This window comes from Triticum aestivum, chromosome 4D (genome assembly GCF_018294505.1).
Source record: "Triticum aestivum cultivar Chinese Spring chromosome 4D, IWGSC CS RefSeq v2.1, whole genome shotgun sequence".
Lineage (NCBI taxonomy): Eukaryota > Viridiplantae > Streptophyta > Magnoliopsida > Poales > Poaceae > Triticum > Triticum aestivum.
The window spans coordinates 427304335-427327051 of NC_057805.1; the positions used below are offsets into that span (position 1 = coordinate 427304335).

The 22717-nt window shown below is 48.4% G+C and overlaps 1 protein-coding gene across 1 annotated transcript; it reads right to left on the bottom strand.

Annotated features, from left to right (window-relative positions):
• Positions 1-715: 715 nt before the first annotated feature.
• On the bottom strand, positions 716-4982 carry LOC123098351 (formin-like protein 8). The gene is made up of 4 exons (XM_044520323.1): positions 3076-4982; positions 2784-2986; positions 1902-2143; positions 716-1722 (listed from the first exon to the last, which is right to left on the bottom strand). Exons 1-4 carry the CDS (start codon positions 4512-4514, stop codon positions 946-948), a joined length of 2661 nt encoding a protein of 886 aa, XP_044376258.1. The 5' UTR covers positions 4515-4982; the 3' UTR covers positions 716-945.
• Between the last annotated feature and the right edge of the window lie 17735 nt (positions 4983-22717).

Here is a 22717-nt window from a genome sequence, read left to right on the forward strand (position 1 = left end):
GGCAGGCTCGTGAAGCTTGGAATCATCATTCGCCTGGGAGAAAAAGGTTAGCGACATACTTTCGCCCTAGTTATTCCCCCGGTGCTTTCTTTATCTCTACGCAAAGAGGGCATGCTCAAGTGATCGACATCGATCGCCTCACCTGTACAGTACAGTACAGAGGAAAAAGCCTGCTGCCGGCAATGGAGGAGATGATGGTGGCGGTGGCGTCGCTGGCATGCCATGGCAGGGCAGCCATGCTCTCATCCTTTACCTTGACCATGCTTTTTTACAGTTAAATCGTATACATAGTGATGGTTTCCCTTTTCGCCTTTCTGTTACTTGCAGAGATATCCGGAAGGAAGGATGGCCTAGTACTCGTGCTTTTCAAGCGATATGTAAAGCATATCCATCCAAGGTCTGGCTGATAGATTTGCTGTTCTTCCAAGCGCAGGAGAAATTTGAAAGAGGAAATTGTACAGTGGGTAAACGTAAGTTGCTAACAGCTGTTCCGATAAAAAAAAAGTTAATTTTGGGCTGGTTCCTGATTATTTGCGCAGACAGAAATTTGGTGGTCATCTGAAAAATTATTTCCAGGTTACACCACTAGTCCCCCACTACATGAATCAGCATAATTCTAGTACATAAGAAAAGGTGTGACCATGTGTAACTGCTGCTAGATAACTAGTGAAGCAGCAGCCTATTACTAAGCCTCAGCATTGCAAACTACCCAACGAAAAGAGGAAGATCTTCTTGTCATTATTCTTCTTTTGTACAAAAAATTCCACATGTTCCAAACGTATACACCCCGATCTCTCCTAACCTTGGTCGTCCCGAGGTTAAATATGTGCTTAATTATCACTATCATACATTTGCCGCAGCTGCTAAAGCTATCACAGTCCATATGTGCTATGTCCATTGCAAAATTCATTCTGCTCCTCCCACCCTCCTCCCAACCCCCCTCTCCTACGATGACATGCTATCATCATCGTCGTCGGAGTTGTTCTGCCGCCGTTGGCCATACAAGCTTAGGACCGGCAACGGGGCTGTCGTCGAAACACGGAACGACCTCGCCGACCCGACAACGGTTCTGTCCTGCTGCATCCGGCCAACCTCCCTGCAGACGTGATCCAACATCGAGAGGAAGTCCCTCACCACCATGAATATCCTCAGAGGGTGCGCCTCCTCCTTCGCGGCGTCCCCGTGGAAGTAGTCGGTGATGTCTTTCACTCTCCCCAGAGCCCGCTTCTCCTCGCCTCTCACTATCTCGATCTCCTTGTCGGCTTCCTTCAGAAAGCCCTGCATCGCGGTGAAGAACCTCTGGCCCTGCGTGCATTGCCTCTCGAGCTGCAACACCGACTTGATCTTCTCGAGGCCCGTTTCGAGCTTGCTGACGTACCCGTGCAGAACATCGAAGTCCATGGAAGCCGCCTTCTTGACGTTTCCGAGCTCGCTGCTCAGCCCGCACACAACCTTCAGGCCTTTATCTTTAGAGCTGGTGGCCGTGGTATTTTCCTTTTCAGATTTCGCATCTTCCGATCGGATCATTTCTTGGACAACAAAGTGGAGCAGCGTGGTTTTGCCATCAGCTCCCTTGACGTCTGCGAGCTTGAGCAGGGTGTCAAGCTTAAAGGCTTTAGCCTCACCCCGGTTCGTGCCGACATTCATCCGATTCCCGGTCCTCAGCACTGCTTCAAGGAGTTTTAGGAACAACCTGCTACCCCTAAGATCTTCACAAGCTGCCTGAAAACAAGTGAAGAAATGTGAGCAAACCACATGTTCAATACTCCCTCTGTTCCATAATTCTTGTCGACAGGAATTATGGAACAGTTGGAGTAGCTGAATATGGATATTGACATTTGATACTCAAGTCAAGGGTGTGCGGTACCAAAAAGGGAAGTAGGATTTGAAAACTAGCATACCTCTAGCGTTTCAAAAGACTTCCTTAGGTAATTTATCTCAGTCTCGAAATTGGCACGGTACAGCATGGCGTCGACTCTTTTGAAGGCGAAAGGTATATCCAGAACAGTCTTGAGAAAGCGTTCTGCGGTACCCAGCTTCGCTAAGTCGCCGCTGTAATCTCGTAGTTTGACCTCCTCCTCTTTAGTAGGTGCCATCTTGACTAATGTTTCCAAAAGCTCACTGCCTAAACATTCAGCATTGCCTGTTCAAATGTGGAGACCAAATAGTGTAGTCAGTGGACACTGCTATACAGAGAAATGATGTGAACAGCAGAACGCTCCATTGAAAAGTATGAAAACGATTATGTGTAGAAATCAGGGTGAGTGTTTGATTCAGAGAGCAAATTTTAGTTTTTGGACTTTGGAAGTCGAGTGAGACGACGCCATCGGTTATAATGGAAGAAAGGAAAAACAATCACTTCATCAATTGCTGGATGTTCACAACCTTCCTACTAGAAATGGATTGGTCGAGCCATTTTCTTCCCTTATTGATTCTAAGTCCTTGTAAATTCTGTTGAGGTCTTATTGTCAAGAACCGGAAGTTTCTGTTAATTCTTAGTACCTATCACTATCGAAGTGCAAGCTCCAAATGTGAATCTCATTGAAAGCAAAACACGAATCATAAAATCAGATGAAAAGAGTGTCCTACCTACCACCCAAAGCATCCTTATGCTAGATACTAATCACAATCAAGCACAGCTCCACAATTTAAGGTTTGCAAACAAATAGTACTCATATTTTTTAGCTAACGAACAGTAGAAAGCTGGCTCAGTTTAGAATGCCAATCAGGTCAAAATGAGCTGAAAATTTAATCAAAATCACAGTAGTCGCACAAACACTCACCGTCCAAGAGCGCATCCGAGACCTCCTCGCGCGTGACATTCAAGGCGCGCAACAAGATGGCGATGTTCTGCGCTTTCTTGGGGTCGAGCACCCTCTCCTCCTGCCTGAACGGCGGCACGGCGGGCTTCCTCCCGGCGTCCCTCGGCGGCGCGGCGGGCATGGAGTTGTTCATGAAGAGCGCCTCGATCATGTCCTCATCCAACCTGAAAGAGACGCCTCGACATCACGCACAGTTCGGAGACCACCGGCGTATACGGATAGAGAGCGTTTACTGTGAAAACAGGGTCTCAACTGGAATGAGCTTGACTTGAGCTGGTCCCAGACCATGGCGCGGTCGGAGCTCGCCCGCACCTTGTCCCAGTGCAGTGGCTTCAGCTTCGGCAGGCCGCCGGCCGCGTCGTCCTCTGCCCGCATCGACGTGCTCCCGTTGTTCTCCGCCGCTGCCGCCGCCGTGATCGGCATCGGCATGGCAATGCGGGGCCCTTCCGGCGGCAGCGGCTTCAGCAACCGGCGCCTGGATGTCGGCTCCCCCGTCTTTGGGGGAAGGCTGTTAGTTGACGCCATCGGTGGCGGTGGTGGAGGAGGTGGTGGTCTTGGGGCTGCGTTGGACTTGGGCGGCGCTGTCGGTGGTGGTGGAGGAGGAGGAGGAGGTGGTGGTGGCGGCCGTGGAGGTGGGTTGGAGGGTTGCACCGGCCGCGGGGATGGCGAGATTGCCTGCTTGACGTCGGGGGTAGAGCCAGTGGAGAAGCGCGTGCGCGGGGGCGTGCGCGTGCGGCGGGATCGTGGGGGCGGCGGCAGCGCGGCGATGGCGGCGACCGGGGGGAAGAAGTCGCTGGTCATGCTGGGGAGGCTGCGGCGGGACGCCGTTGTGGTGGTGGGCGGGCTGGACGCGCTCGCCTCGCTCCACGTCTCGCCGTACACGCCACTGCCGGCCCCGCCGCCGGCGCCGGAGCCGGAGCCCCCCGAGCGCTGCCGCGGCGTGTAGTACGCGTCCTCATCGGAGGAGCCCATCGTGGTGGCGCGCCGCAGCGGCGGGAGCGGCCGGAGCTCCGGGCTCGGGTGGTCGGTGGCCTCGTCGCGGCACACCGCGCGCCGCGCGCGCTCGTTCCGCAGCTTGCGGTACGGCGACCCGGCGAGATCGGCGGTGGTGGGCCCGCGCTGGTGCGCGGGCGTGGTGGGCTCCACCGTGCCGACGTAGAGGAAGTCGGTGGCGGAGGGGGCCGTGCGGCGGAGCGCCGGCCCGCCGTCGGGGCCGAGTAGCTTCTGCGAGTCGCAGCGGCGGCGGGCGCGGCCGGTGATGAGGAACGCACATGCGAAGCCGAGCAGAGCGACCCCGGCGGCGGCGGCCGCCCCGGCCGCCACTATGGTCGCCTTCTTGGGGCCGTGGCCAGCAGCAGTGGGAGAGGGCGGGGTGGAGACATCGGCGGTGACGGTGTTTGGGGGGGACGAAGCCGTACCGCCGCCACTGCCACCACCACCATCACTGGACACCGGCGGTGCCGGAGGGAAGAAGTCGCCGGGAGGGGCGTCGGGCGTGGCCACCGGAGGGCTGGGGTCGGAGGTGAAGTCCGGCGCGGGTGGAGGCGGCGGCGACGGGGGCGGGGTCCACTCAATGGGAAACAGCGGCTGGTGCAGCACCCGCCTGGGCACGACGGCATCGGCAGACACCGCCGGCGAGACGCAGCCGCACAGCACCAGCTGCGCGAGGAGCAGCGCGATGGCGGGAGGCATTTGGCGGGCGGTGCGAGCAGAGAGCACGCACAAGAAGAAGATAAAAGCCAAAGCCAGAGCCAGAGCGCAGCTTCGGTCCTGCTTTCTAGAGTGAGAGAAAGACAGACCGGGAGGGGAGAGAGTGTGAATTGAGCTGAGAGGAGAGAGAAGACGCCGCCATTTTCGGGCGGGCGGGCGGGCGGCTTCGGAGATGTACTACCATATGCGATCGCCACCATGGGCGGAGGAGATCAACAACGGTCTGGTAATCTCCTCTCCATACGTACGTGGCGCCTCCGACGGCCCGAATCTGCTTTGCGTTCGCTTCTCTTTTGCTTCTTTTCTTCGCAGCTTTTCTTTTCTTTTCTTCGGCGCTCCGCTTTGGCATCCCACTACGAATGAAAAACAAATGCGTGCTGTGGATCTAAACCTCTTTTTCCTGCCTGCCCAAAGCTTGGTGCGCAGGTTGCTAATGTACAAGAACTTTGATCGGAATGGGGATTTCGTGCTGCGTTTAGGAGGTTTTGGTGGATTATAATACGGCTCCTGGTAGGTTGGTACGCCCGCCGCGCAAGGTAAAGGAAATATTCCACACATGCACGATACTTTGCGTACCGACAGGCCAGCTCTACTCTATCATCAACAAATGGTGGTACAGTGCAGCAGTAATAGTACTTCTAGTATCTTTGTGACCATGTGGGCCTCGCCGATTAAGAATGCGCACCGCATTTTAATTAGCTTCTTTTGACTGTCTTCGTTAGCTTAATTCATAACGTTGTCAATGGACGGAGAGACCTTTTTGATTCCAGCAAATGCTGGATGCAACAGTGCGGGGTCAGGTTGCCACCCTGCACTGGTTTTCTGCTTTGCTAGTCAAGTTTCTTTTCCTCCTTGCCAAGTAGGCTCCCGCTAAACGGTAGTATTAGTTTTTTTTAAACAATCTGCCAAGCTTTATTGATCATAAGAAACAATAAGGGGAATATGCATGTGATCATGAGGTTGGCCTAGCCAAAACATGGTGTCCTTGATCCAAAGAATGAGAAAACTTGGCCAGAGCGTGAGTTTCGATGTTAAAAGCTATCCTTCAAAAGTATAGCTGCAACTAATGAACCCTCATTTCGAGATATTATCACATTTACGATTGACTAATATGTTCTTATGGTTTCCTGAAAAATATTTTTCAACAATTTGGTTAGATCATGACGCGATGATCATCTTTTGGAGAGACAAATCTTCCGCTCGTGCTAGAGCCTCTCGACTTTAAGTGGTTATTGGTAACATATATTGATTATCATTTCCATGTTTATATAATCGGGGCCAAGATTTTAGTTTCTTCCTTGGCCTGTCGGTATCTAAGGACCGACCTTGAGTGCAGGACACACCATCAAGGGCAGGTTAAAAAGCTCGAAGTCCTTGAAGCCAAGCCCCCCCCCCCCCCCCCCAAATGGCCTTAGGTTGAGTCATTGTTTCGTAGGAACCTTAACTAGGTTTACGTTGTCCTTGCTTGCTCCTCCACCAAAATTTTCCAATCATCATACTAAGGTGTTCGGACAAACCTCTAGGAATCTTAAAACATGACATAGAGAATATAGGCACTACTTGGGCAATGGACGTGATCAACACTTCTTTCCCGATCAAATTCGGATTTGGACTATGATTGGGCTGAACAGTGGTAGAGCCTAGTGAACTGGGCCTACTACTGGCCCTTTAAAGGTGATATTTACTGGACCTGCACATTCCCCATGACTTCAGGTCTACATTGAAAGTGCGTTAAGTCGACTAGAGGGGGTGAATAGACGATTTTTATGAATTCTTCGCTGAGGAATTTCAGGGTGGGGAAATTCCTTAGTGAAGAAGTACTTGCAGTGGAATAAGTACTCAGATGCAAACATAACAGAACATAAGCATGGTCATCATGATGAAATGAAAAACAAGCACAGAGTACAGAAAGCGTAAACACAGGATAACACAGGATGAAGACAAACAGGATAACACTAAGGGGCGGTGCGCCCCCCACACCCTTTCCCACGATACTTGGGGAGGTGGGGCGCCTCCACCTGGCTTGGGAGGCAAGCCTCCACCTGCTTGGCTTGGGGGCAAGTCTCCCTAGGATTTTCCCTAGGGAGATCCAATCTGCTTGGCCGCCGCCCCCTAGGGGAAACCCTAGGGCGCCTCCCCCTCTCCCCTTGCCCCTATATATAGTGGAGGGGTGGGAGGGCAGCCGCGCCTCTTCCCTGGCGCAGCCCTCCCTCCTCATACACCTCCTCCATCTCCTCCGTAGTGCTTAGTGAAGCTCTGCCGGAGAACCACGAGCTCCATTGCCACCATGCCGTCGTGCTGCTGGAGTTCTTCCTCAACTTCTCCTCTCCCCTTGCTGGATCAAGAAGGAGGAGACGTCCCCGGGCTGTACGTGTGTTGAACGCGGAGGCGCCGTCCGTTCGGCGCTAGATCGGATCTTCCGCGATTTGAATCGCTGCGAGTATGACTCCATCAACCGCGTTCTTGTAACGCTTCCGCTTAGCGATCTTCAAGGGTATGAAGATGCACTCCCTCTCTCTCGTTGCTGGCATATCCTAGATTGATCTTGGTGACACGTAGGAAAATTTTGAATTTCTCCTACGTTCCCCAACAGTGGCATCATGAGCCAGGTCTATGCATAGATTCTATGCACGAGTAGAACACAAAGTAGTTGTGGGCGATGATTTGTTCAATTTGCTTGCCGTTACTAGTCTTATCTTGATTTGGCGGCATTGTGGGATGAAGCGGCCCGGACCGACCTTACACGTACTCTTACGTGAGACAGGTTCCACCGACTGACATGCACTTGATGCATAAGGTGGCTAGCGGGTGTCTGTCTCTCCCACTTTAGTTGGATCAGATTCGATGAAAAGGGTCCTTACGAAGGGTAAATAGCAATTGGCATATCACCGTTGTGGCTTTTGCGTAGGTAAGAAACGTTCTCGCTAGAAACCCATAGCAGCCACGTAAAACATGCAACAACAATTAGATGACGTCTAACTTGTTTTTGCAGGGTATGCTATGTGATGTGATATGGCCAAAAGGATGTGATGAATTATATATGTGATGTATGAGATTGATCATGTTCTTGTAATAGGAATCACGACTTGCATGTCGATGAGTATGACAACCGGCAGGAGCCATAGGAGTTGTCTTAATTTATTGTATGGCCTGCGTGTCAATGAAAACGCCATGTAATTACCTTACTTTATTGCTAACCGTTAGCCATAGTAGTAGAAGTAATAGTTGGCGAGACAACTTCATGAAGACACGATGATGGAGATCATGATGATGGAGATCATGGTGTCATGCCGGTGACGAAGGTGATCATGCCGCGCCTCGAAGATGGAGATCAAAGGCGCAAGATGATATTGGCCATATCATGTCACTTTATGATTTGCATGTGATGTTTGTCATGTTTACATCTTATTTGCTTAGAACGACGGTAGCATAAATAAGATGATCCCTCACTAAAATTTCAAGAGATGTGTTCCCCCTAACTGTGCACCGTTGCGAAGGTTCGTTGTTTCGAAGCACCACGTGATGATCGGGTGTGATAGATTCTAACGTTCGCATACAACGGGTGTTGACGAGCCTAGCATGTACATACATGGCCTCGGAACACAAGCAAAACACTTAGGTTGACTTGACGAGCCTAGCATGTACATACATGGCCTCGGAACACAAGAGACCGAAAGGTCGAACATGAGTCGTATAGTAGATACGATCAACATGGAGATGTTCACCGATGATGACTAGTCCGTCTCACGTGATGATCGGACACGGCCTAGTCGATTCGGATCATGTATCACTTAGGTGACTAGAGGGATGTCTATCTAAGTGGGAGTTCATTAAATAATCAGATGAACTTAATTATCATGAACATAGTCAAAAGGTCTTTGCAAATAATATCGTAGCTTACGCTTTAGTTCTACTAAGATATGTTCCTAGAGAAAATTTAGTTGAAAGTTGATAGTAGCAATTATGCGGACTGGGTCCGTAAACTGAGGATTGTCCTCATTGCTGCACAGAAGGCTTATGTCCTTAATACACTGCTCGGTGTGCTGAACCTCGAGCGTCGTTTGTGGATGTTGCGAACATCTGACATACACGTTTTGATGACTACGTGATAGTTCAGTGCGTAATGTTGAACGGTTTAAAATTGTGGCACCAAAGACGGTTTTAAAACGTCGCAGAACATATGAGATGTTCCAAAGACTGAAATTGGGATTTCAGACTAGTGCCCACATCAAGAGGTATGAGACCTCTGACAAGTTTCTTAAGCCTGCAAACTAAGGGAGAAAAGCTCAATCGTTGAGCATGTGCTCGGATTGTCTGAGTACTACAATCGCTTGAATCGAGTGGGAGTTGTCTTCCAGATGAGATAGTGATGGTTCTCCATAGTCACTGCCACCAAGCTATTAGAGCTTCGTGATGGACTATAACATATCAGGGATAGACATGATGATCCTTGAGCAACTCGCGATGTTTGACACCGCGAAAGTAGAAATCAAGTAGGAGCATCAATTGTTGATGGTTAGTAAAACCACTAGTTTCAAGAAGGGCAAGGGCAAGAAGGGATACTTCATGAAACAGCAAATCAGTTGCTGCTCCAGCGAAGAAACCCAAGGTTGAACCCAAACCCGAGACTAAGTGCTTCTGTAATGAGGGGAACGGTCACTGAAGCAGAACTACCCTAGATACTTGGTAGATGAGAAGGCAGGCAAGGTCGACAGAAGTATATTAATGTGTACTTTACTAGTACTCCTAGTAGCACCAGCGTATTAGATACCGGTTCGGTTGCTAAGTGTTGGTAACTCGAAATAAAAGGCTACGGAATAAACGGAGACTAGCTAAAGGTGAGATAACGATATGTGTTGGAAGTGTTTCCAAGGTTGATGTGATCAAGCATCACATGCTCCCTCTACCATCGAGATTGGTGTTAAACCTAAATAATTGTTATTTGGTGTTTGCGTTGAGCATAGACATGATTGGATTATGTTTATCGCAATACGGTTATTCATTTAAGGAGAATAATGGTTACTCTGTCTATTTGAATAATACCTTCAAATGGTCTTGCACCTAAAATGAATGGTTTATTGAATCTCGATCGTAGTGATACACATGTTCATGCCAAAAGATATAAGATAGTAATGATAGTACCACATACTTGGCACTGCTATTTGAGTCATATTGGGATAAAAACGCATGAAGAAGCTCCATGTTGATGGATCTTTGGACTCACTCGTTTTTGAAAAGATTGAGACATGCGAACCATGTCTATTAGTATATATGCATCAAGAAAGTCCATACAGATGGATCGTTTGGACTCACTTGATTTTGAATCACTTGAGACATGCAAATCATACCACATGGGCAAGATGACTAAAAGGCCTCGTTTTCAGTAAGATGGAACAAGAAAGCAACTTGTTGGAAGTAATACATTTTGATGTGTGCAGTCCAATGAGTGCTGAGGCATGCAGTGGATATCGTTATGATCTTACTTCACAGATGATTTGAGTAGATGCAGAGTATATTTACTTGATGAAACACAAGTCTGAATTATTGAAAGGTTCAAGTAATTTCAGAGTGAAGTTGAAGATCGTCGTGACAAGAGGACAAAATGTCTGTGATATGATCATAGAGATGAATATCTGAGTTACGAGTTTAGCACACAATTAAGACATTGTGGAAATTGTTTCACAACTAATACCGCCTGGAACACCATAGTGTGATGGTGTGTCCGAACATCATAACTGCACCCTATTGGATATGGTGCATACCATGATGTCTCTTATCAAATTACACTATCGTTTATGGGTTAGGCATTAGAGACAACCGCATTCACTTTAAATAGGGCACCACGCAATTCCGTTGAGACGACACCGTATGAACTATAGTTTAGAGAAACCTAAGCTGTCGTTTCTTAAAATTTTTGGGGCTGCGACGCTTATGTGAAAAAGTTTCAGGCTGATAAGCTCGAACCCAAAGCGGATAAATGCATCTTCATAGAATACCCAAAACAGTTGGGTATACCTCCTATTTCAAATCCGGAAGCAAAGTGATTGTTTCTAGAAACAGGTCCTTTCTCGAGGAAAAGTTTCTCTCGAAAGAATTGAGTGAGAGGATGGTGGAGACTTGATGAGGATATTGAACCGTCACTTCAACTAGTGTGTAGCAGGGCACAAGAAGTTGTTCCTGTGGCACCTACACCAATTGAAGTGGAAGCTTATGATAGTGATCATGAAACTTCGGATCAAGTCACTACCAAACCTCGTAGGACGACAAGGATGCGTACTACTTCAGAGTGGTACGTAATCCTGTCTTGGAAGTCATGTTGCTAGATAACAATGAACCTACGAGCTATGGAGAAGCGATGGTGGGCCCAGATTCCGATGAATGGCTCGAGGCCATAAAATCCGAGAGAGGATCCATGTATAAAACAAAGTATAGACTTTGGAAGAACTACTTGATGGTCGTAAGGCTGTTGGGTGCAGATGGATTTTAAAAGGAAGACAGACAATGATGGTAAGTGTCACCATTAAGAAAGCTCGACTTGTCGTTAAGATGTTTTCCGAAAAGTTCAAGGAGTTGACTACGATGAGATTTTCTCACTCGTAGCGATGCTAAGAGTCTGTTGGAATTATATTAGCAGTTACTGCATTATTTATGAAATCTTGCAGATAGGATGTCAAAAAAACATTGTTTCCTCGACGATTTTCTTGAGGAAAGGTTGTATGTGATACAACCAGAAGGTTTTGTCAATCCTGAAAGATGCTAACAAGTATGCAACGATCCAGCAATCCTTCTAAGGACTGGAGTAAGCATCTCGGAGTTGGAATGTACGCTTTGATGAGATGATCAAAGATTTTGGGTTTATGAGAAACTTGTATTTCCAAAGAAGTGAGTGGGAGCACTATAGAATTTTTGATGAGTATATGTTGTTAACATATTGTTGATCAGAAATGATGTAGAATTTCTAGAAAGCATACAAGGTTATTTGAAAAGTGTTTTTCAATGGAAAACCTGGATTAAGCTACTTGAACATTGAGCATCAAGATCTATAAGGATAGATAAAAAACGCTTAATAGTACTTTCAAATGAATACATACCGTGACAAGATTTTGAAGGAGTTCAAAATAGATCAGCAAAGAAGGAGTTCTTGGCTGTGTTACAAGGTGTGAGTACTGAGTAAGACTCAAGACCTGACCACAGCAGAAGAGAGAGAAAGGACGAAGGTCGTCCCCTATGCTTTAGACGTAGGCTCCACAGTATGCTATGCTGTGTACCGCACCTGAAGTGTGCCTTGCCATGAGTCAGTCAAGGGGTACAAGAGTGATCCAGGAATGGATCACATGACAGCGGTCGAACTTATCCTTAGTAACTAGTGGACTAAGGAATTTTCTCAATTATGGAGGTGGTAAAAGAGTTCGTCGTAAAGGGTTACGTCGATGCAAACTTTGACACTAATCCGGATGACTCTGAGTAGTAAACCGGATTCGTATAGTAGAGCAGTTATTTGGAATAGCTCCAAGTAGCGCATGGTAGCTGCATCTACAAGATGACATAGAGATTTGTAAAGCACACACAAATCTGGAAGGTTCAGACCCGTTGACTAAAAACCTCTCTCACAAGCGAGATATGAACAAACCCCATGGGTGTTGGATTCATTACAATCACATAGTGATGTGAACTAGATTATTGACTCTAGTGCAAGTGGGAGACTATTGGAAATATGCCCTAGAGGCAATAATAAAATGGTTATTATTGTATTTCCTTGTTCATGATAATTGTCTATTGTTCATGCTATAATTGTATTAACTGGAAACCGTAATACATGTGTGAATACATAGACCACAACATGTCCCTAGTAAGCCTCTAGTTGACTAGCTCGTTGATCAATAGATGGTTATGGTTTCCTGACCATGGACATTGGATGTCATTGATAACGAGATCACATCATTAGGAGAATGATGTGATGGACAAGACCCAATCCTAAGCATAGCACAAGATCGTGTAGTTCGTTTGCTAAGAGTTTTTCTAATGTCAAGTATCATTTCCTTAGACCATGAGATTGTGCAACTCCCGGGTACCGTAGGAATGCTTTGGGTGTACCAAACGTCACAACGTAACTGGGTGGCTATAAAGGTGCACTACAGGTATCTCCGAAAGTGTCTGTTGGGTTGGCACGAATCGAGACTGGGATTTGTCACTCCGTATGACGGAGAGGTATCTCTGGGCCCACTCGGTAATGCATCATCATAATGAGCTCAATGTGACTAATGAGTTAGCCACGGGATCATGCGTTACAGAACGAGTAAAGTGACTTGCCGGTAACGAGATTGAACGAGGTATTGGGATACCGACGATCGAATCTCAGGCAAGTAACATACCGATAGACAAAGGGAATTCTATACGGGATTGATTGAATCCCCGACATCGTGGTTCATCTGATGAGATCATCGTGGAACATGTGGGAGCCAATATGGGTATCCAGATCCCGCTATTGGTTATTGGCCGGAGAGGTGTCTCGGTCATGTTTGCATGGTTCCCGAACCCGTAGGGTCTACACACTTAAGGTTCGGTGACGCTAGAGTTGTTATGGGAAATAGTATGTGGTTACCGAAGGTTGTTCGGGGTCCCGGATGAGATCCCGGACATCACGAGGAGTTCCAGAATGGTCCGGCGGTGAAGATCGATATATTGGACGAAGGGTATTGGAGTCCGGAAGTGTTCCGGGGGTACCAGGCTATGGCCAGCATGACCGAAAGGTGTTTCAGGAGCCCCGGCAAGTGTTGGAGGGCCTCATGGGCCAAAGGGGAAGGGGCAAACCAGCCCACTAAGGGGTGGTGCGCCCCCCACACCCTTTCCCACGATACTTGGGGAGGTGGGGCGCCTCCACCTGGCTTGGGAGGCAAGCCTCCACCTGCTTGGCTTGGGGGGTAAGTCTCCCTAGGATTATTTTTTTGACTGGGGTCTCCCTAGGATTTTCTCTAGGGAGATCCAATCTGCTTGGCCGCCGCCCCCTAGGGGAAACCCTAGGGCGCCTCCCCCTCTCCCCTTGCCCCTATATATAGTGGAGGGGTGGGAGGGCAGCCGCACCTCTTCCCTGGCGCAGCCCTCCCTCCTCATACACCTCCTCCATCTCCTCCGTAGTGCTTAGCGAAGCTCTGCCGGAGAACCACGAGCTCCATTGCCACCATGCCGTCGTGCTGCTGGATTTCTCCCTCAACTTCTCCTCTCCCCTTGCTGGATCAAGAAGGAGGAGACGTCCCCGGGCTGTACGTGTGTTGAACGCGGAGGCACCGTCCGTTCGGCGCTAGATCGGATCTTCCGCGATTTGAATCGCTGCGAGTATGACTCCATCAACCGCGTTCTTGTAACGCTTCCGCTTAGCGATCTTCAAGGGTATGAAGATGCACTCCCTCTCTCTCATTGCTGGCATCTCCTAGATTGATCTTGGTGACACGTAGGAAAATTTTGAATTTCTCCTACGTTCCCCAACAGAGGTGTCATAGAATTAAATGAAGAAAGAGAGAGAGTTGAGTACTATGTGTCATACATGGCAATAAATAAAGTACTACATGATACTAATATATGATACATGGTGCAGGAGTACTAAGTATTATTAATACAGTTTTGCTAGAACTCATCTAGATGAGATATAATTTGGTCTCATTCATCTTTTATAGCCATTGGATGTGATGCTATATAAGATGCGTGTGTGCTGACGTGGGTTGTATTTGTTCTTGTGCAACGAACTGACCACTGCATGTCATGTTTGATAGTCTCAAGTCATTAAAAGCATACAAGCCCCACATCTCTTCTTGGTTGATTCCTCTATTTATGTCAAAAAATAAGAAACAACGTGAGAGTTAATGCACCACGCCTATGTGTTTACTATTTGGTTTTCGTAAGATGACTTAATACTCACCTAGATGGAGGGAGTATTCGATTTGACAGCGGGCGGCGCAGTTCCCGATACGGCTTTAATGCAGACGAGGGAGGGAGTAGCCGTTCCCGATATGTTGAACGGCCAATGCATCCTCCTTCAATTAATGCATGAGGGAAGTAATGGGAGGAGGTCCGGGAAAAGAGGCTGCACGATGTGAATGCAACGCAGTTTGCCCTCATTGCCCTCATATAAAGGCGCCCCTCCATTCCAATGCATCTACCACATCGTACGCACCTAAGCATTTGCCTAAGCACCTACACTAAGCGCAAAAGAGCTCACTCCAGACCCATGGCGGTGATGCGCGTGAGCGGCCAGCGGCTGCGCCAGATGGTCCACGACGCCGGCCTGCGGCATGGCGCCGAGGATCGTCTCCAGACGGTGTTGGAGACCGGCTGGTGGATGGCCACCGTCGACGCCAACTACGACTCTCAGTTGGACCAGATGATCGTTGCCACCAGCAACAAGTTCACCGTCCTCAAGAAGCTCGCGGACGACATCGCCGTACTCCTCCAGCCCGCGCGCCCGGGCTCCTCATTGCCTGCCACCCTAATCGGCCTCCATGGCCGGAACCTCTTTCAAGCACTGGTGGCCCTGCGACTGCCCGCCGACGCCACGAAGAATGTCCACCTGGAGGTCGCGCTCGCCGCGAGGCACCTCGCCCTGCAAGAATTCGTCGACCTACACATCCACGTGTACGAGCAAATCGTGTACATAGGTATCTACAAGGCCAGTGAGGACGCTACGACGTTGGCCTTCCTCAACTGGCTGGAAGCCTTGGATGCCTTTGCTGAGAAGCACCTCGACCTCGCCACAAAAGCCGCCGCTCCTTAGCCGCCGGTCGGTGGCCCGGCGCACTAAGTTGAGGAGGAGGAGGTCGTACGTTCATGGATCCATCTTTCTTCTTGCCTTCTATAACCACCACTGCGATACCGAGATGTGCGATCCCTTTACTTAATTATATGCATCATTGTAACTAGTACTCCATCTGTCAATTTATAAGTTGTGCTTACCTTTTCCATCAACTTCGTGCAACGCGCGTGCATCTTGCTAGAAACACTAGAATATGTCTATATAATCCGTATGTGATAGTCCATTTGAAATCACAAAAAAGACAAATATTTAGGTACGGAGGGAGTAATATATTAGGAGTATATCAAAACAATACTGATTTCTTTCAAGTTTGTGAACAAATACTACTATTCTACTACTTTGGATCCGTCGCAACACACGGGCACATTGCTGGTAAAAGGAAAAGGCCTGCCGCGTTCGCGTCGCACCCCCACACGCTCGGGAATCGGGAGTACAACACGGCCCGTCCGGCATGACACATAGCTTAGGGAAGGCGTGTTGCCTAGCATTTTCACTTTCATGTGGGACCGCCGTTGAGCAAACCGACACCCCGCCCGCCACCGGGTTGGAAAATAGAAACGAGGGGAAGATCTAGCTGTAGCACGGAAGCCAAGAAATTTGGTGTCAGACGGGGCTCGTTGATAGAGTAGGAGCATTCCGTACTAGTACTACTCCTACTAGTACCAAGTTTGTACTCCTAATACTATATTACTAGTACTACCACTATACAACTAGTAGGTACGTGCACGGCACAACATCGTAGGAACAAAAAACGGGAAGATCTTGTTTTGGGTGATTTATCTTTTTTTCAATCAACGTAGTATGAATAATATGATGTGGGGGGCACCCATGAAGCTTATGTGGCTTGGTTGCATGGCTACGGAAGGTTAGAGAAAAATAAATAGATAATGTGTTTAGAGTGCACTCCACTAAATAGATATACTTTGGATCCATTGCAACGGACCGGCACATCTATATCTATACCCCCTATATAGTGTGTGAAAAACTTTGAAAGTTGGTCGTTGGATGAAGCCAATCCGACGGTACAAAGATGGCAAATCCGAGCACTACTGGCCGTTGGATATCATCCACCAGATTCTGCCACATGTATAATCTAGAAGACTCCATGGTTGAACTTAATTCATGACTAACTTTGCCACAACTAAGCTTAGGCAAAGTTATCAGTTCTTCAAAATGAGAGCCACAAGTTGGCAAGCCTAAGGGAATCTTGCCACATTTTTTGTGTGTATGTCATGTGGGGCCTTAGTGTGGCTTGCCTAAGGTCTGGCTTGAACCAAACACTCACCTAAGTTAATCAAACTTGCCTAACCTTACATTCCACCAGATTTTGCCACATGTTAGAATCCAGAAAGCTCCACATGTAGAAGCATAATGCACAAACCACCAGAATCTCATGCGTGCAATGCACGTGTACCTTACTAGTACTAGTTGGTAGTAGTAAGAAACAAATTCCAGTTTTGGCACGAGCTCGTACTGCTGGAGCACCACAAGGCCTGCCGCAGGAGTTACATTTCCCTCTCGGGCCCACGGGACCGAACTTCAGTGGCTTAGTGCCCGGCCTATGAGTCAATGACATGCGGACCTTAAATGCGGCTGGCCCACATGTCATTCTCATGGTGGTGGCGTGGTTCGCGACTCACTCGTTCGAGATGAACCGGCCGGTGGTGGCATGGCCATGGCGAGGGTGCCACAGCTGGGCGTCGGGGCGTTACGAGGCGTAGATGGCCACACCGGCGGGTACTACCTATAGTACATAAGTACTCCAGCTGAGGATTGATGCCCGGGACGAAATGTGTCACAGCCGCTGGATGAAAATTCAATGGTGCGGGAGTACGGATCGGAGCACAGCAGCAGAGCAGGCAAACCGCGTCCAATCGGGTGTGTCTGTGGTAGAAAGTTGATGGTCGCCGCAGTTCAGCTGGCCCGCATGTCATGCACACAAAGGCAGAGGAGCGGTGGGGCCGAGAGGGATGAGGGGCATGTCGGGGGGATGAGGATCCCCTGACGCGAACAATCCTACCATTCTGTCACTGACATGTGGGACCCATAAGTGTGGGTCCCACCTGTCAGCAAAGGAAAGGCAGGGCAAGGCAGTGATAGCCACGTCAGAGGATCCATGTCCATGTCGGGGGACGTCGTGCCGTGGGTTGGAGCGGCGTCGTGGGAATCGCGTGTGGGTGTGGCAGTGGTAGAAACAAGAAACGTGATGGTGCCGTGGTTCAACTTCCATGGACAAGCTGTCATGTCTGCTGACACATGTATATCAAAACTAGAGTGTTTATATTTCAAGCACGTGAACAAGTATTATTCTACTACTTTGGATCCATTGCAACGCATGGGCCAACACATTGGTAGTAGTAGTGTCCATCTCTATCTCTAGAGGCCTTCCCTCGTTCATCCTTTTCTCTCACAAGATAAACTACTCATACAAATGCATCTTGATGTTCCGTGGAACGCACGAGGATGTTTCCTTGGGGGTCTCTCCAGCGCGGCGTGGCCGTAGTTGCAAGTTGACGCCCCTTGAGATGCCGACGTTGAGGGGCACTCGGATTTCCTCCGATGAGCAGGTAAGATGAGTTTGATCACATAGTAAATGCATTCTAAAGACTACTTCCGTGTCCATTTCCTAATTCTCCCCCTGCCCACTGTTTCACAGGTTAGGCTCGGTGCGAGTGGAGATTGGCTTGCATATGTACGGGAGGGTACCAACATCAATTTGCACAACATTTACAATGGTGACACCGTTCCCGTAGAACCTTTGTCCAACATTGGGATCAGCCATGCAACGGGCCACCGCATGAATTGGTACGATGGAACCACGGTGAAATTGAATAAGATAGCACGAACCTTGCACATGGCGATCAAAGGCGGACCATGCTGTCTGCGGCCAATTTGTTGCCGTACGAGTAGGAAGACGCTGTGCTCCTTTCTAACCGCATCTTTGCGGTGACAAACCAGGGGACTTATTTTGTATGGGACACATCCTACGATATACTCCCTCTCTCCCAGTTTATTTGTTTTGAATATTTTCGTTTTATAAGTTTCAAATTCAAATTTAGAGCAACCCATCACATGTTGAGATTACAATGTCCATTAAATCGTTGCGTGCATGTATAGTAAAGAAACAAATCTCGAGTTTGGCACGAGTTCGTGCTGCGGGAGCACCACAAGCCCTGGCGCAGGAGTTACATTTCCCTCTCAGGGCCGTCGGGACTGAGCTTCAGCGCCTTACTACACCTACCTTTGAGTCAATAACATGTGGACCCGATAGGTGACTGGTCCACATGTAATGCTCCCGTAGGCAGAGGGGTAGTGGGGCCAAGAGGGGTGAGCCGCAGGTCGGGGGACGTGTGGTTTCATGGGTTCGAGCGGCGTCATGGGAATCGCGGGTGGCTGTGGTAGAAACTTGATGCTCGCCGCATTTTAGGTGGCCCACATGTCATGCACACAAAGGCAGAGGGGCAGTGCGTCCGAGAGGGGTGAGGCGCACGTCGGGGGGCATGGTGCCATGGGTTGGAGAGGCGTCGTGGGAATCACGAGATGAAATGTGATGGTTGCCATAGTTGAACTTCCATGGACAAGCTGTCATGTCTACGGACACATGCACTGCATACCGATCACTGGAAGGAGTAGCAGAGAAAACTATATATGCGGATAAATAGTTCCTTATAGTCAAGCAGACCCACGCTACTACTCTGTTCCAAAGACATGCACACCATCGAAATAGTCCATCTATATCAATATACACCGAGAGGGAATAATTTTTTTTACAAGAGAGGAAATAGTTCATCCATCCATAATGCCCTCCCGCTGGTGCAGCCTTTTCTTCTTCTTCTTCTTCTTCTTCTTCTTCTTCTCATTCTCTGTGGGAGACGGCTTCGCAACAAGCTCTTTGGACCTTGCAGCTATCTCGAAACTCACACGGGCATCGAGGGCAGCATATTTTATCCGCTCGTACGTCAAGGGATAATTCTCCCATCCAGACGACCTTAATGCCACCGTCTTGTCACCCTTCTGAAGGTTTGTACCGAGCACAAAATTTGCTACGTCGAATAGGGATGGTGTCTATTTATCACAATCTTCTACAGGAATTTTGATTCTGGTTTGTAGGTCAGCGATGCTTTTCAAATCAAGGTTGTACGGCTCCAGCTTCTGTTTGTCCCCTTCGATGGCTGCCCCACAGAAGTATACGTCCTCCCGAGACACCAAAACATCATCTTTGAGGCACAGCTGAAGGACGACGGCGTGCTGGATCTTCCCAGGGGCACGCTCCGTGTACTCTGCGTCAAGACCGATGACCCTCGTCTCTACCTTTTCGAGGGAGTTGGATACATTGTTGATCCACTGCCGAACAACCCTTGGGTGGACGGTGACGGTGGCAACTATGCGCATCGAGCCTTCAACGAGGACATGTTGGACGCTAAAAACCTGCATCTCGATCTCTTTCGCCATTTGGAACCACTGGAACAGAGGGCTATGGTTTGGAGAATTAGGATTAGATGGCTAGTCTAACTGAAGTAGTAGATGATTATTTAAAGAGGTTAAAACAATGTGAACGTAGTGGGGTTTGGATGCAAATGAAGACGAAGGGGAGGTGAAGAAGCCGAGGAGAATCGGTTCCCGATGGAGAAGTAAATGGCAGAAGTGGCGTGCAGGCAGTTGATTAGACGGCTAGGTAGACTAAACGAAAAGGCTATGCGGGTAGACTGATGAGTCGTACCTGTTCGTGTACGTTCCCATCCTTCCTGATAGGTGGGACCTATGCAAACAGATAAAAAAATGTGTCGTAGTTTTTTTTTGAGCGCGTGAGTGGGAGACACAACATTCTCTGGTTAAGGAATACTCCCTCCGTTTAGGTGAGTATAAGTCACCTTATGAAAATCAGGTTTTCCCAAAACCTTTAGGCGTGGAGCATTAACTTCTTGGTCGATCCCCTCCCAGCCTCATTAGCCAGCGTTCTCTTCCTCTGCTGCCGCGTTCTACCTTTCCATTTTTCCTCTTCTCAAGTGTGGAACGATCTGCATGTCGTCCTTGATGCACCAGAACGACCACTGCATGCATCGCGGCAGGGCGTTGATTGGGCATGCACGAGAATTTGGTTCTGCTCGCAATATGGATGATATCTGAACGATGAAGTGAACAGGCATGCTAGCACGGGAGACCTATTTCCGCTATACAATACTGGAGTACTCATGTTCCTACTAGTAGTAGCAGTAGTAGTACAACTGTGGTACACTTGATGGTCAAAATACTATTCATCCAGTCCTCACAGTGAAGTGACAACACCCTGCGCCTGACACTAGTCCAGGCGGCGTGTTCGGGTTACCAAAGTCAGCCTCACCCTGTGCACTGTGCAGTCTGTCACCGTCACTGTACAGCACATTGGCGCCTCGTCTCGTCTCCCTCTCCGCTCCCATAGCACCACTTCATCTCCATCTCCTTCTCCGTCTCCGTCTCCATCTCACTGTGCCCCCGTGTACCGTCGCCTCACTCGCCTCCCCCAGTACCACTATTCCCTCGGTAGCCGCTCCAACACCGACATCCTTCTCCCCCCTAAATCAAGCCCCCTTCCAAACTCCACCATGGCCGAACGCGAACCGTGCAGCATCCATATGAGCCGCGATTGGAGCAATCTCCCCAGTGACATCCTCGACCTCTGTTGTTCGTGTATGGATATGTTGAGCGCCCTGCGGCTGGCTGCATGCTCGAGGGACATGCACACGGCCATCGTCGAAGCGAGGCCTAAGCTTTTCAAGACACCCTGCTTGCTGCTATCTGGTCTTGCGAGATTGGCTCACCATGATACGGAGGCGTGCATGATGCCCCTCGACTTCAATCCGATCTCCATTAGCCGAAACTTCTTTGCAGGTATGTAGTGGGTCGCCGTACATCATTTCCCTCGACATCGATCCGATCACCATGGCCCGAAACTTCTTGGCAGGTATGTACTGGGTCGGCATGAACTCCCACTGGATGGCTGCCTTCAGAGAAGACGGTAAAAAGTTGGTGCTCGTGAACTTCCAGACCTCCCATGAGATTATCCTTCCTCCGTTGGATTATATAGAGTATTACCATCGCGGTCCAAGTCATCTAGATTACTACGTCAGTTGGACGGACCTTGTTTTGCAGAAGATTGTAATCTGCCAAGTGCCCACACGACATGCGAATTACGCAGACTTCAAGCTAATTGCCTTGTTCGACCGCGGACTCGCCTATCTTTACGCCGGTGCCTTCTTTAGCTGGAGACAACTCGGCTCGCAGTGGATCATCGTCAAAGCTGATACACACTTCTGTGATGCTATTGAACACAATGGCATCATCTACGCGATCGATAAAGCAAATGGCACCACGTATTGCTGGGACGGCGCGTGTAAGTTGTTTCTGTCTCATGTTAATGATGACGCCATGACACTGTTTGAACTTTTTGTGATGATTGGCATATCCCTGTTTGAGGAGAATTTGAGTAGAACTATGGCAATGTATTAGAGACACCGTAAATCAGCTATATTTGGAATGAGTTAATTCATGCGATTGTGACCATGTCATTACGGCCAATTTGTACCCTGAATAATCAAACGGTTAGGAATATATGGATATTATCCTTATTTTACAGTAATCTATATACTACTACTAAATATGAGTGTGTATCAATGTCCATGTTAGTTTCCTCATTTTCATGATGTAGAAACATGCACCACACTGTTGGTTTCATCTAACCATACATTAGGGAAGTAAATGTGCATATGGAGAACTCTATATTTGGAAGTAGTGAAATCCTGCAATGCTTACCATGTGTACATACCTATATTCGCCCTTCAGCAATCAATGGCTAGAATAATATCCTCACAAAATTTTTGCCCACAGAACATGAGTATATAACAATGCATGGTCTGTTAGTTACCTTGAAGAATTTGTTTGTGAGGACAGAACATGATTACTCCCTCCGTTTCCAAATATTTGTCTTTCTAGAGATTTTAACAAGTGCCTACATACGGAGCAAAATGAGTGAATCTACACTCTAAAATATGTCTACATACATCCGTATGTTGTGTCTATTTGAAATGCCTAGAAAGACAAATATTTGGGAACGGAGGGAGTACACAACATGCATGACATGGTAGTATCCTGTGAAGAATCGATTGCGAGATAACATGAGTATAACCATGCATGGCACTTCTATATTTTCGAACCCAGTATACATTTCCCTATATTTTCCTCCCAGTTCCAACAGGGACATATCAATGTTGTTTCTTGCATTATCCTACTCATACTCTGAACAATGCTGATCTTACATTAACAATGCCTGTCCTTTTTGATATGATGCAGTGTCCCTACAGTTACTGCCTTTGTAATCACACCACTTTTGCCAAAAACAGGGAAG